At 37.5% G+C, this 13575-nt stretch overlaps 1 protein-coding gene across 3 annotated transcripts in view; it reads left to right on the top strand.

Moving 5' to 3' along the window:
* The window catches only part of LOC100945491 (CD302 antigen), a 149060-nt gene that overhangs the window by 49990 nt on the left and 85495 nt on the right, over positions 1–13575 (top strand). For all 3 annotated transcript variants that reach the window (XM_003795973.3, XM_003795972.3, XM_003795974.2), the window contains exons 15-20: positions 240–308; positions 3805–3919; positions 10269–10304; positions 10636–10811; positions 11745–11812; positions 12093–12169. In XM_003795973.3, the coding sequence (XP_003796021.1) occupies positions 240–308; positions 3805–3919; positions 10269–10304; positions 10636–10811; positions 11745–11812; positions 12093–12169 (541 nt within the window). The remainder of the gene's footprint in view (positions 1–239; positions 309–3804; positions 3920–10268; positions 10305–10635; positions 10812–11744; positions 11813–12092; positions 12170–13575) is intronic.

Below are 13575 nucleotides of genomic sequence, written 5' to 3'. Positions count from 1 at the left end.
TCTAGTGGTGAACTGAATATACCATTCATCTCCATTACTGGAAGTGTTTCCTTTGTTTGGAAACTTATGACATTATGTTATTTTCTAAATGCTCTCATGATTTCAAACCCTAGTATTTAAAAAGGGATGAAAAGGTTTTCTTTCTGTGGCATATGAACATGTGTGAGTTATTAGAGCTGCCTAAATTATAAATATTTAGAATTCAATCTTAAATTCTCAAGCCTCTCTTATCTTTTCAGGTGTCTACTATTACCATGGCAGATGAATTTCAGCAGGATTATGACATCAGAGACTGTGCTGCTGTCAAGGTCAGTACAATGCTGGAAAATCTGCGTATGTACAAATTAAATCCTGAGTGGTGCAGAGTCAGGCGTCAGACACATGGGCTGCCTTTCGTGTGTTCAGGACGATGTCAGGTACAATGGAGATCAGTGCACCATGGCCTGACCCTCAGCAGCCTAACTTACTTACTTTGAGCAGATAAAATTCATATTCAAGAAATAAATCCTCGTTCCTCTGCACAGTAATAAGCTCCACATGAGTGGGCAGAGGAGGACAAATGAAACTCAGAAGAGAAAGTGATCCCCATGACCTTTTTCCAGAAAGAGGTGGCTCTTGAACTGGGTGGGAGATGGGGTAATGGTATGAGAAGATGGCATAAAATAAGATGGGAGTAGAAGAAAAAGGGTAAGTCAGTGAGGAGAACAGAGTACAAATCAAGAAGTTTTGATTACGGATGTTGTTGAAAATTTCCTTGATGCTAGGTGAAGGAGTTTGTGCATGTTTTGATAGGCAAGAGGGCATTTCGGAAAGCTTCTGAGTAGGGAAGGTGTTGTGAACCAAGGAAAGTATAAGGAAGATTCATCTTGAGACAGACTGGAAGACATATAAGACTAGTTAGGCATCTTCCTTTGCAGAATTCATTCATTTGCCCCTTTTGTAAGCAGTATGTCCAATGGGTCTGTAAGACATTAGAGACATGACAGTGACAAGTACAAGACATAGTGGTTGTCTTCATGGAACTTAACAGACTAGTAGGAAACAAAGACAAGCAAGCAAGCATTGTAAACCACTGGGTAAGGACGACGACAGGCAAATGCAAGTTTTATGCAAGAACAAGGGTAATATGAGAATAATAATAATGATGATAGAAGCAGTTAACATTGATTAATTCCTTCATGAGCCACCCTCTGTGAGGCATATCACGTACATTATTTCACTTAATACTTAAGCAACCATTTTACAGAGAAACAAATTTGGGCTTTGAGCAACCTATCCGCGTTTACATGATTAAAGAACTAAAATCTAGACACAGGTATCCAGTACACTTAACCACTATTCTACAGCTGGGCATTTATAGAAATAGTCAGAGTGGTATTGAGTATATAGAGAAAATGATATATTTTGGTTTAGATATTTTGGGTTTTTTTATTAAAACATAGCTGTGTACATTAATACTATCATGGGATACAGTGTGCTGTTTCTATATACAATTTGAAATACTTTCATCCAACTGGTTAACATAGCCTTCATGTCATTTTCTTAGTTATTGTGTTAAGACATTTATATTCTCCATTTAGAAAGATTCACATGTACCCTTTATAGGATGAACCATAGGCGTGATCCCACCAATCACCCTCCCTCCACCCACCTTCCACCCCTCCCCTATCCCCTCCCCTCATATTCCTGGGCTAAAATTGGGTTATAGCTTTCCTATGAAAGCTATAAATTAGTTTCATAGTAGGGCTGAGTATATTGGATACTTTTTCTTCCATTCTTGAGATACTTTGCTAAGAAGAATATTTTCCTGCTCCATCCATGTAAACATGAAGGAGGTAAAGTCTCCATCTTTCTTTATGGCTGGATAGTATTCCATGGTGTACATGGTTTAAATATTTTGAATTCAAGCTAGCTATAAGATGTGTTCCATGCTAAGTTGAAATAAAAAGACCATAGTTGAAGGGGAAGATGGATATTAAAAAAAAAAAATCGAAGACCTAAGAATTGGATTTGGAGGAACTGCCATCATATAAAGTGAGAGACAAAACATCTTGATAGTATCTTTGCTTCATGGCCCAAGAAAGAATCCTTTTGTTCACAAAGAGTAAAGGAGGTGGTTGACTAGAAATGGTATCAGGAGATGGAGGCAAATAAGAACTGAGAAAGCCACTGTAAAGTTACTCTTATTCAAAGTCACTCTTCTAATGACAGATCACATATGAAAAGGTAAAAGCTTTAGAGAAGCGTATGAAGTTTTCCGAACTGTCCAGTATACCAATATGGTAACTGTGTTCTATATAAACAGAATTCCCAAGGATGGAAAGATTTGAAAATCCACCAAAAAATAAATAAAGGAGGTACGATATAAATAAATAAAAGAGGAACAGCCCAGCCAGGTTCTATGTGGAGCACCCTACCTCACCCTCCAGAACCTTGGGCTAGAGAGGAAACAGGCCAGACAGTGGAAGATGCCTGTCATAAACCCTGATGTCGCTTGCCCTTCTCTCCTGCTTGCTGGCTGCTATTGTCGTGACCCTTCTTAGACAATGTGGAGAAGAGCAAAATCCTGGAAATGGCAGAGTAACACCAAGGAAGGAGCATATACCCCTGAGGCCAGACTTTATTGTCACTTTCTCATCTACTTTAATCATAGCCTGGTGCTTGGATACCACTGAAATAAATTTTTTTCTTTTATACTTATTTTATTTTATCTTTATTTATTTATTTATTTATTTATTTTTAGAGACAGAGTCTCTCTTTTTCACCCTCGGTAGAGAGCCTCCTGAGTAGCTGGGACTACAGGTGCTTGCCAGAACACCTGGCTATTTTTTTGTTGCAATTTGGCCACGGCCAGGTTCAAACCACCACCCTTGGTATATGGGGCCGGTGCCCTACCCACTGAGCCACAGGCACCACCCATATACTTCTTCTAATTGCTGTTTTTATTTTTACATAACCACCAATAGAATAGACCATAAGTCATAGGTTCAAACGAGGCCATGGTCCATTTGTAATTTCCCTGATGATATGGTCACTGCACATTCACCCAGTAATTGATTGGCTTTTCAGTTTCAGAACTCACTTTAGCTTTCTAAATGTTAGAAGAGGTCTTGAGCTTGGCCTATGGGTGCAGTTGGACAGCAGAGAAACATGCCTTCCTCAGAAAGGATAAAATTTTTTTCTAGTTTAGTATTTCCCAAACCTTAAAAGTACAAGATTCTGCGATTTCATGTCAATAAAAACAAGTGGGAAGGGGAAGAAAATAATTTGCATTTTAGATGGAAACATGACCTTTCTCACCCCCTTTGAAGGCTCTTGCTCGGGGTATCACTGTTTAAACATTCCATTTGCTTATGTGTTCATTTATTAAATAAGTATCGTAGGTACTAGAGCTAAAATTGCAAAGCCATACAGCTCGCCTGTTGTGGTGGCTCACGCCTGTCACACCAGCACTTTGGGACGCTGAGGCAGGAGGATCTCTAGAGCCCAGGACTTTGAGATTAGCCTGAAGAACAAAGCAAGACCCCATCTCTACAAAACAATAGAGAAATTAGCTGGGCAGGGTGGCATCACCTATAGTCCCAGCTACTCAAGGAGCTGAGGTAGGAGAATTGCTTGAGCCCAGGAAGTTGAGGCTACAGTGAGCTATGTCGACACCCCTGCCCTCCAGCTCAGGCAACAGTGTGAAACCTCTGTTTCAAAAAGAAACAAAACAAAACAACAAAAACCATAGAGCTTACAGTTGAGTGTTTCCTAAGGGCTGAATCCATTTCAAAATATTCTGCAATCTTTTTCCTCTTGTAGGTCGTTCATAGGCCATGGAGAAGAGGCTGGTTTTTCTTTGATGACAGAGAAACCATCTTTTTCAGACCTTTTGCTTGTGATACAAAACTTGAATGGGTGTGCCAGATTCCAAAAGGTGAGTGGTATCCCTCTTCACTACTGTCTCATATTAACATCATGAATGCTAAGCTAAAAGTTACCTGAAGGAGCATTTTGGTCTATAATTTTGATTTCTAAAACCCTACGAAGATGCCACTAATAAATGAAGCCACCCCTGCCTGATTTTCCCTCCTCATCCCATGTAGAAGGCTAAGTCACTGAAATTTGGTGATACAAAATTTATTTGACCGTGGAAGATTTTGCATAAAAGATAAAATTTAAGGCTACTTAAATTTTGGAATGAAAGATTAAGTAAAAGGAGAAAAATCATAGAATCATGTTAATTATTTTTTTCCTTTTTAAATATTATGGATTCATAATAGTTGAACATTTTTATAGGGTACATGTGATGTTCTGACATAGGCGTACAATGTGAATTAATCAAATCAAAGTAATTAAGATATCCTCAGGCATTTATCATTTCTTTGTGTTAGGAATGTTCCAATTTCACTCTTTTGCTTATTCTAAAGTATACCCTAACTTGTTGATTATAATCACTTTCTTGTGCTATCAAATACTATTCATTCTCTCTATCCAAATATATTGTTATACCCATTAACCATCCCCACTTTATCCCCTCTATCCTGCCTACCCTTCCCAGCCTCTGATAGCCATCATTCTACTCTCTGTCTCCATGAGATCAATTGTTTTAATATTTAGCTCCCACAGATGAGTGAGAGCATGGGAGATTTCTCTTTCTGTGCTTGACTTATTTCACTTAACATAATAATCTCCAGTTCTGGGTGGCGCCTGTGGCTCAAAGGGGTAGGATGTCAACCCCATATGCCAGAGATGGCAGGTTCAAACCCAGCCCCGGCCAAAAACGGCAAAAAAAATAAAAAATAAAAAATAATAATCTCCAGTTCCAGCCATGCTGTTGCAAATGGCAGGATTCCATTCTTCTTCATGGATGAATAATGTTCCCTTGTGAATATCTACCACACAATTTATCTACCCATCCATTGGTGGACACTTAGATTGATTCCAGCTCTTGGCTATTATGAATAGTGCTGCATTAAACATGCAAGTGCAGGTATGCGTCCAATATGCTGACTTCCTTTTATACACAGAGAGTGCCAAAAAAAGTATACACATTTTAAGACCTGTTATCTATGTATTACTTTTCAAAGTTGAATCAAAGGTACCATGACTAGTCAAGTGTACCTACGCGTACTACACATATCCATTTTACCTGCAACTCATACACTTTGTGATAATGATTGATTTACTTCAAACAAGATCTCTTAAAGTGTGTACACACTTTTTTGGCACATCAGGTACATACCCAACAGTGGGATTGCTGGGCCTTAGGGTAGCTCTGTTTGACTTGTCCGTAGTGGTTGCACTAATTTACATTCCCAGTAACTGTGTATGAGGGTTCCCCTTTCTCCACATTCTCACCAGCATTCATTATTCCCTAGCTTTTGATAAAAGCCATTTTCACTGGAATGAGACATCTCGTTGTAGTTTGTTTTTCACTGTAGTTTTGATTTGCATCTTTCAGATGACTAATGATGTTGAGCATTTTTCATATACCTTTTGGCCATGTGTATGTCTTCTTTTGAGAAATGTTTAATCAGCTCTTTTGTTCATTTTAATCAGATTATTTTATTTTTTTCCTGTTGAGTTGTTGGAGCCCCCTATAGGTGGTATATTCTAATCTTTAATCCCTTTTCAGATGAGAAGTTTGAAAATATTTTTTCCCCTTCTGAGGGTTGTCTCTTCACTTTGTTTATCTTTTCCTTGGCTGTGCAGAAGCTGTTTAGCTTAATGTGATCCCATTTCTCCAATTTTGCTTTGGTTTCCTGTGCTTTAGGGGTATTACTCAAGAAGTCCTTGTCCAAGACAATGTCCTAAAACATTTCCCCAATGTTCTCTTTTGGTAGGCTCACAAATTCAGGTCTTAGACTGAAGTCTTTTATCCATTTTAATTTGGTTTTTGCATATGGTAAGAAAGAAGAGTCTAGTTTCATTCTTCTGCATATGAATATCCAATTATCCCAGCACCATTTATTGGAGAGACTGTCCTTTCCCCACTATATGTTCTTGGCACCTTCATCAAGAATGAGTTCACTATCAGTGTGTGGATTTATTTCCAGGCTCTCTATTCTGTTCCATTGGTCTGTGTGTCTGTTTTTATGCCAGAACCATGCTGTTTGGGTTATGATAGTTCTGTAATTTGAAGACAGGTGATGGGACGCCTCTTATTTGTTCTTTTTGTCTAGGATGGCTTTGGTTATTCTAGGTCTTTTGTGGATACATATAAGTTTTAGGATAGGTTTTTATGTTTCTGTGAAGAATGTCATTGGTATTGATTTTTATTTTGATGGAAAATGAAGGACAAAATATGAAGGTAATCTTGAAAGAATGGAACGGGAGGTAAATCAAATTTGGCAGTCCCTTTGAAATTTAGAAACTATTTGCAAAGAATCCAAAATTGCTAATACTTTTTGTAAGTTCAAATTTAGAAAACCAATCAGATAGTAGAGGCTTCAATAACAAAAAGAAAAAAGGAGAAAAAGAAGCAAATGTCCTTCACTTATCTTTTTACTAGAAAAATATTTGGTAAATATTAAGAAGATTTTAATTCCCAAATTACTTTTAAGCAGATATGGGATATATGAAATAATTAATGAAAAATACGAAGGGGATTCTAAAATGAATTTGTGAGTGTAAACAGGTCATTGAAACTAAAGGTACACCTTTCTACGAGTTCTTAAAGAACTTGGAGCTGCCTACTAGAAGATTGTTCTTTTTCCTAAAACAGGCCACCATATTGCCTTTAAAAGAGCTCAGATGCAGCTCGGCACCTGTAGCTCAGTGGCTAGGGTGCCAGCTATATACACTGGGGGCTGGCAGGTTCAAACCCAGCCCGGGCCTGCCAAACAATAATGACAACAACAACAAAAGTAGCCAGGCATTATAGTGGGCGCCTGTAGTCCCAGCTACTTTGGAGACTTAGGCAAGAGAATCACTTAAGCTCAAGAGTTTGAGGTTGCTATGAGCTGTGACAGCAGGACACTCCACCGAGGGCAACATAGTAAAACTCTGTCTCAAAAAAAAAAAAAAGAGCTCAGATGTTACATTAGGTATGGTAATTGGCAAGTCTCTTTCATAAAGGTAAACTGTCCATCCATTAGTAAAAGTGTGTATGTGTGTTTGTGTGTGTGTGAGATAGGCTTTTTCTAAAGAAGAAATCATAGTTGAGTTATTCCTGATTATTTGATTCAACTGAAAAAAGGACAAGAAAAACCAGTTTGAATATCCTCTAAGCAAGTGGAAAAGTAACTATGTATATAATTAATTCAGAAACGACTGGTTTGGAGCATTGGTGTCAACCTATCATTATTCTGGCATTTGTTAACGTGCATGGAAATGTCAGTGCTCCCACCCAGAAGCCCTCCTGTCAGAGTGGTGGAGCAGACCAAGGGTTTAAACAAGGGCAACTTTAGAAATGACAAATCAGTAACCACAGGAAATAGTATATGGAGTTTTATGCACATGTGCGTGTGTGCAAATGCACATACACACTTTAAGAAAGGGAAAATCTGCATTAAAATTGTAATATTCAAGTCAAGGGATAGAATATATAAGATAACAAACATCAGTGTATATTGAGTATCACAGCTTTTTTCCTTCAGATTTTTGTGAGGTTACAGATGATTCGGTTGCACTGTTTACGTTTGTTAGGTAAAGTTCCTCCTGTTGTAGTTGTGCCCCTCACCCAGGAGGTGTGCAGTGTACCTTACATTGTGCTTGTGCAAGAGCACACCAACCCCCCCTTCCCTTCCCTCCCCTCACTTCTCCCTTTCCCCAATTTGAATTAATTGAGTTTTTCTCTCGTGCAGACCAGTGTTTGTTTGTCTACAGGCTTCATGTTAGTATTGAGTACATTGTATACTTCCTCTTCCATTTTTGTGTATTGTAATTTTAATAATTTTTTTCCTTTCTTAAAATGTGTGTACATTTTTTGCCACCCTCTCTCTCTATATGTATATAGATACACATACATACATATATGTATATACACAGTAGAGCTTCCATAGTTGACTTCTTCCCTACGTTGATCACCTCCTGCAATTGACCTAATTTTCATAGACTGGACATGCACATGTGTGTATCAGTACAGCGACCTGAGTTCCTTACGTTGACCTCCTCCATGTTAACCAGTTTGTTACAGTCCTTTGGGTGGTCAACTTTCAGAGATCCTACTGTATTATTTTAAACAAAATAGAAGGGAAATAACTGATTTAGCAAATGTAAATTGATTAATCAAACAAATAAATGGAAATAATTGTGCCACCCACTCTCCCCATGCAGAAACAAAATATACAACTGAACAACTCCCTGTCTCAGCCTATTCCCAATTATTCAAAGTAATCAGTGTTTGCTTGCTCCAGGGTTGAAATGTTATGTTAACTCCCTTTGACAGTATTATATCTACATTTCTTTTTTTTTCTCTTTTTTTGAGACAGAGTCTCACTACGTCACCCTGGGTAGAATGCCGTGGCATTCACAGCTCACAGCAACCTCAGAGTCTTGGGCATAAATGATTCTCTTGTCTCAGCCTCCCAAGTAGCTGGAACTACAGGTGTCTGCCACAATGCTTGGCTATTTTTTTCTCACAGTTGTCCTTGTCATTTGGCAGGCCCAGGCCAAGTTTGAACCCCTCGGCCTGGGTATATGTGGCTGGCGCCCTACCACTGAGCTACAGGAACCACCCCGTATCTAAATTTCTAAGTTACATGCGTTGCATTCACCTCACCTGGTTGGATATTTTCTTGGCTATTAGAACAGCCAAAGTCTGTTCAACTTGCATTAATCTCTATTTTTTTTATTTTCTTCTTCTGCATTTTCCTCTTCTGTATCCCAAATCATCAGGCCACTTCTATGGCTCTTACCTTTTTATTACCTAGTTCAAATCAGTCCCTTCTACTCTAAAGGGGATATTTTAACAACCTGTAAATGCGAAGTAGCCAAAACCACTATGGACATATTTACTTTTTAAATATTCTTTTTTTAATTGAGAAAATTATATTTTAAAAATTCCTTTATAAAAATATCTTTAGGAAAATTACCTATAATGCTACTACCCCAAAATAGCTTTATTTCTTAATACCTTGTGCACACATACATATCTGTAGTCTTACATAAGAAACTCTTGCATCCTGTTTTTCTCACTAATTTAGAGATATTTAAAGATCACATACACATAAAGCTTTCCTAACATACAAATGATCTTAAGTCTTTGACAAAATTATAAACAAGAAACTATGTACATTTTCACTGATCTGCAGCATTACGGGTGGAAATTATCCACTACTCAGGGAACTGGCTCAGTGAGACCGACTGGATATGGAGCCAGAACTCTGAGAAGGGGCTTTTAATACCTTAGACGCTAATGCCGCGACAAAATTAACAGCTACTTTACCCTGTCATTTTAAGATTAGTAAAATTTTGTCTTTGACTTGATGTGTGATCAGAATGAAACAGGAGGAAAGCGAGTCAGACCCTTTGAGGGACTGTTCTGTGCCTGGCACCATGCTGGGTGTTTCCTTGGGGTAAACGTGATTGTCACACTCTCTTTGTGAGGTATGCAATAGACTCCAGTTTTTATGAAGTAGAAAATTGAGGCTCAGGAAGTTAAACAGCTCGTCCAAAGTACAATGGCAGAAAAGTGCACGAGAGCAGTTAGACACTGACCAACTTCAAAGCCTCTCGTTCTGTGTAGCGTGAGATACTTCCTCCATTTCTGCTCTGGAGTCCTGAGTGTTTTTATTATTTTCCTCCCATTTTATCTCATCTTCACAAAAGGCTCAGAACTGGATCATTGTACAGTGTTTCCAAGGGTGTCTGGAAGACGACTCTCCCAACCTAGGTTTACAGAACATTACTCAAATTCCATTAGATGGAGAAGTGGTTTTTGAATAACTTCATTCTACAATGGTTATCTGGATGTGCATTCCTTAGGCTCTATGTAGCATATACAGAATCGTCACTGACTTATTTTTGCTTTCTAATTCTTAGCTCTATTTTGTCCATCTAGTCTTCCTCTGTGACTGTCATGACATAAAGTAAACGATTGCTAATAATACTTTATTAACATTTAACAGATAGGCCTTTTTTGTTTGCTCCTGAGTTAGCTTTTAGCACAGGCCACACAAAATATTTCAGGTAATCATAACTTGAAATGGTTTGTCTAGAAATTTGCAAACTTCAGCAATAGAGTCAGTCCTGTTGAGCTACATTAAGGCCCTCCTTGTATATTATGGTCCTCCCTGATCTGTAAGTGAATACTAAAGCCACTTGCTTTTGTCCTTATGCAGGCCACACTCCAAAGACACCGGACTGGTACAATCCAGGTGAGTTAAGAGAACTTAAATGTAGCCAAAGCTGCTTTCAATAATGCCTTTAGTTAATTATTTAAGTGCCAGCTACTCTATACATCTCTCTCTATAAAATTTCTCCAGGCAAGCAAGGTGAGTGGTTGCTGTGGGATGAGGCAATGAGTCTAGACGTTTCCTTCCCTGTGAGTGTAAGAGTGGCAGAGTCAGGAAGCCTTAGTTCCTTGTAGTTGCACTGCCCCAGCCAAAGAGAACCACTAATTTATAGTTTTAAATGTTGAGCCATACCTAGAGGATGCAGTTTGGTCTGCACAGCCAAAACTCTGATCTTCTTCTTCCTCTCCTTTAGAGCGTGCTGGAATTCATGGACCTCCAGTTATAATTGAAGGAAGTGAATACTGGTTTGTGGCTGATCCGCACTTAAACTACGAAGAAGCCAACCTGTACTGTGCTAGCAATCACAGCTTTCTTGCTACTATAACATCTTTTGCAAGACTAAGAGCCATCAGAAAAAAAATAGCCAATGTAATTTAAAACAATGTATTTAAATATATTACTTACTTCAATACCTATCCCATTAAAAATATTTCAAAAATGTTACCCAGATTTATAAAAGTTAAATGTTCCTCTAGTGTAAGATTTGTCTTATGACTATCTAATTCTTTGTTTCATGTGAGAAAAGTTAAATAGAACTGCTTAATGTTTAAAAGTATAGAAGATTAATAATAAATGACAATTTATAAGATGAGCACCAGTAAGTAATATAAATGATCCTAATTCCTTTCTACTTTTTTTACTGAAAGCTAACTTGCATTTCTGGTTGTAGTAACTAACTGCAAAACACCTTTTGGAAAGAAAAATAAATTCCTTTTAAATTTATTTATTTGTTTTTTGAGACAGAGTCTCTCTATGTTGCCCTCAGTAGAGTACTGTGGCACCACAGCTCACAGCAACCTCCAAATCTTGGCTTTAAGCGATTCTCTTGCCTCAGCCTCCCAAGTAGCTGGGACTACAGGCATCCACCACAATGCCCGGCTATTTTTTTGTTGTTGTTGCAGTTGTCATTGTTGCTTTAACTGGCCCAGGCCAGGTTCAAACCTGCCAGCCTCAGTGCATGTAGCTGGCGCCCTACCCACTGAGCTACAGGCACTGTCTAAATTTATTTTTAAATTTATAATGAATTGCAGTAGGATACTATATTTCCATTTAATGTACTTAATTTCCAATTAATGTATGCTCATAATTATACTGACCATGTTTTATGCACCTAGAAATAGATTTCATACAAAATTTTCAAATTACTCTTTGGTAAAAGGTCCTGGTTTGTGTAATTTTGAAACCAAAGTAATGAAATGTCTAGAAATTAATGTGGTTTGTGGTTATAGCAAGTTAGAGTATTTAAGTCAATCTCCCAGAAACACAGTACATATAAGAATGTATGTCTGGTTTGTGTTTCAGATATCTGTTGATGTACAGAAGTGGTGGGTGAGAACCAGTGAGCAGCCAATAGATCATCGTTTTATGTAGTATGTGACATTATTGATTCTGCCTTTGTAAAGTTATCACTTAAAAGAAGCACTCCCCGTGATTTTTTATTGAACAGAGTAGTACCTATAAGTAGCCTGGAACATTAAATCATAAACTGCCTAGATTAGAGAAACCAAATCCTTTTGCATGTTACCATCACGAGAAAAGCAGTATAAAATAATTGCGTTAGTATTAAGTTTAAAATTAAAATAATGAGGTAAAGCGAGAATGGAACAGCTAATTACATTATGAATTGCCAAATCTCTTGTTTTCTTTCAGCTCGCACCTGTCCCACTACTTCCCCATGGGGGCTGGAGAGGAATGTTTGTACATGTCTGCCAAGACTTGGCTTATTGGTAAAGTTAATTCCAAATCCTTTAATGTTGATTATGTAACATGTGAATTTCAGGTTCCACTTCTAGCTTAATCTTGTTTTCCTTTTGATTAAATGTTTGATAGCTTCATCTCATTCTGGTTTATTGCTAACGATAATAGCTCAAATTCTGAATACAAATGAAAGTGATTTTTGCTGTGACTATTTTAACTTCCTTTGTCCTAAAGCAGTTACTTAGAAATAATATTACCACGTTCGTAATTGATAAGCATTTAGACAAATTTATAAAGATAAACAGGCAGGAGTTCTAAAATATAATTTAGGTTCCTTCCTCCCTTACTAGATGTACCCTTCGTCTCTCTTCCTCTTTTCTCTGCCATCACTCTCGGGTGCAGATGGTGTGATCGTTAATACCAAATGTATGCTTTTTAAAAATAATTTTTATTGGTCTATAATTTTCTTTTCTTGTTGAGTCTTTTCCTGGTTTGGGGATCAGGGTGATGTTAGCTTCATAGAATGTATTGGGTAGTATTCCGTCTTTTTCTATATTTTGGAAAAGATTGAGTAGTATAGGTACTAGTTCCTCTTTAAAGGTTTGGTAGAATTCTGATGTGAAGCCGTCTGGTCCCAGGCTTTTCTTTTTAGGGAGATTGATATAGGCCTGTTCAACATTTCCACTTCATTTTGGCTGAGTCTCGGGAGGTGGCGTGCTTCCAAGTATTGGTCAATTTCCTTCAGATTTTCATATTTCTCAGAATAAAGTTTCTTGTAATATTCATTAAGGATTTTTTGAATTTCTAAGGAGTCTGTTATTTCATCTTTACCATTTCTGATGATGAGATTAGAGATTTTACTCTTTTTTTCTTGGTTAGGTTGGCCAAAGGTTTATCTATTTTATTGAACTTTTCAAAAAACTAACATTTTGATTTATTGATCTGTTGTATAATTCTTTTGTTTCAATTTCATTTAATTTTGCTCTAATTTTGGTTATTTCTTTTCTTCTGCTAGATTTGGGATTGGAATGTTCTTCCTTTTCCAGCTGCTTGAAATGTCCCATTAAGTTGTTAACTTCCTCTCTTTCCATTCTCTTCAGGAAGGCTTGCAATGCTATAAATTTCCCTCTTAGGACTGCCTTTGCGGTATCCCAGAAATTCTGATAACTCATGTCTTCATTATCATTTTGTTCTAAAAATTTGATAATTTCCTTCTTGATCTTATCTCTGACCTATCATTCAGCATAAGGTTATTTAGCTTCCATGTCTTTGTATGAGACTGCAAATTCCTGTTGTTACTGAGTTGAACTTTTATTCCATGATGGTCTGAGAAGATGCATGGAATAATTTCTATTCTTTTAAATTTACTGAGGTTAGACTTATGACCTAAGATGTGATCGATTTCAGAGTATGTTCCACGGACTGATGAGAAAAA

This window comes from Otolemur garnettii, unplaced genomic scaffold (assembly GCF_000181295.1).
Source record: "Otolemur garnettii isolate 467f Iridium unplaced genomic scaffold, OtoGar3 scaffold00098, whole genome shotgun sequence".
NCBI classification, from domain to species: domain Eukaryota; kingdom Metazoa; phylum Chordata; class Mammalia; order Primates; family Galagidae; genus Otolemur; species Otolemur garnettii.
This window is presented reverse-complemented; position numbering and strand designations above follow the sequence as displayed.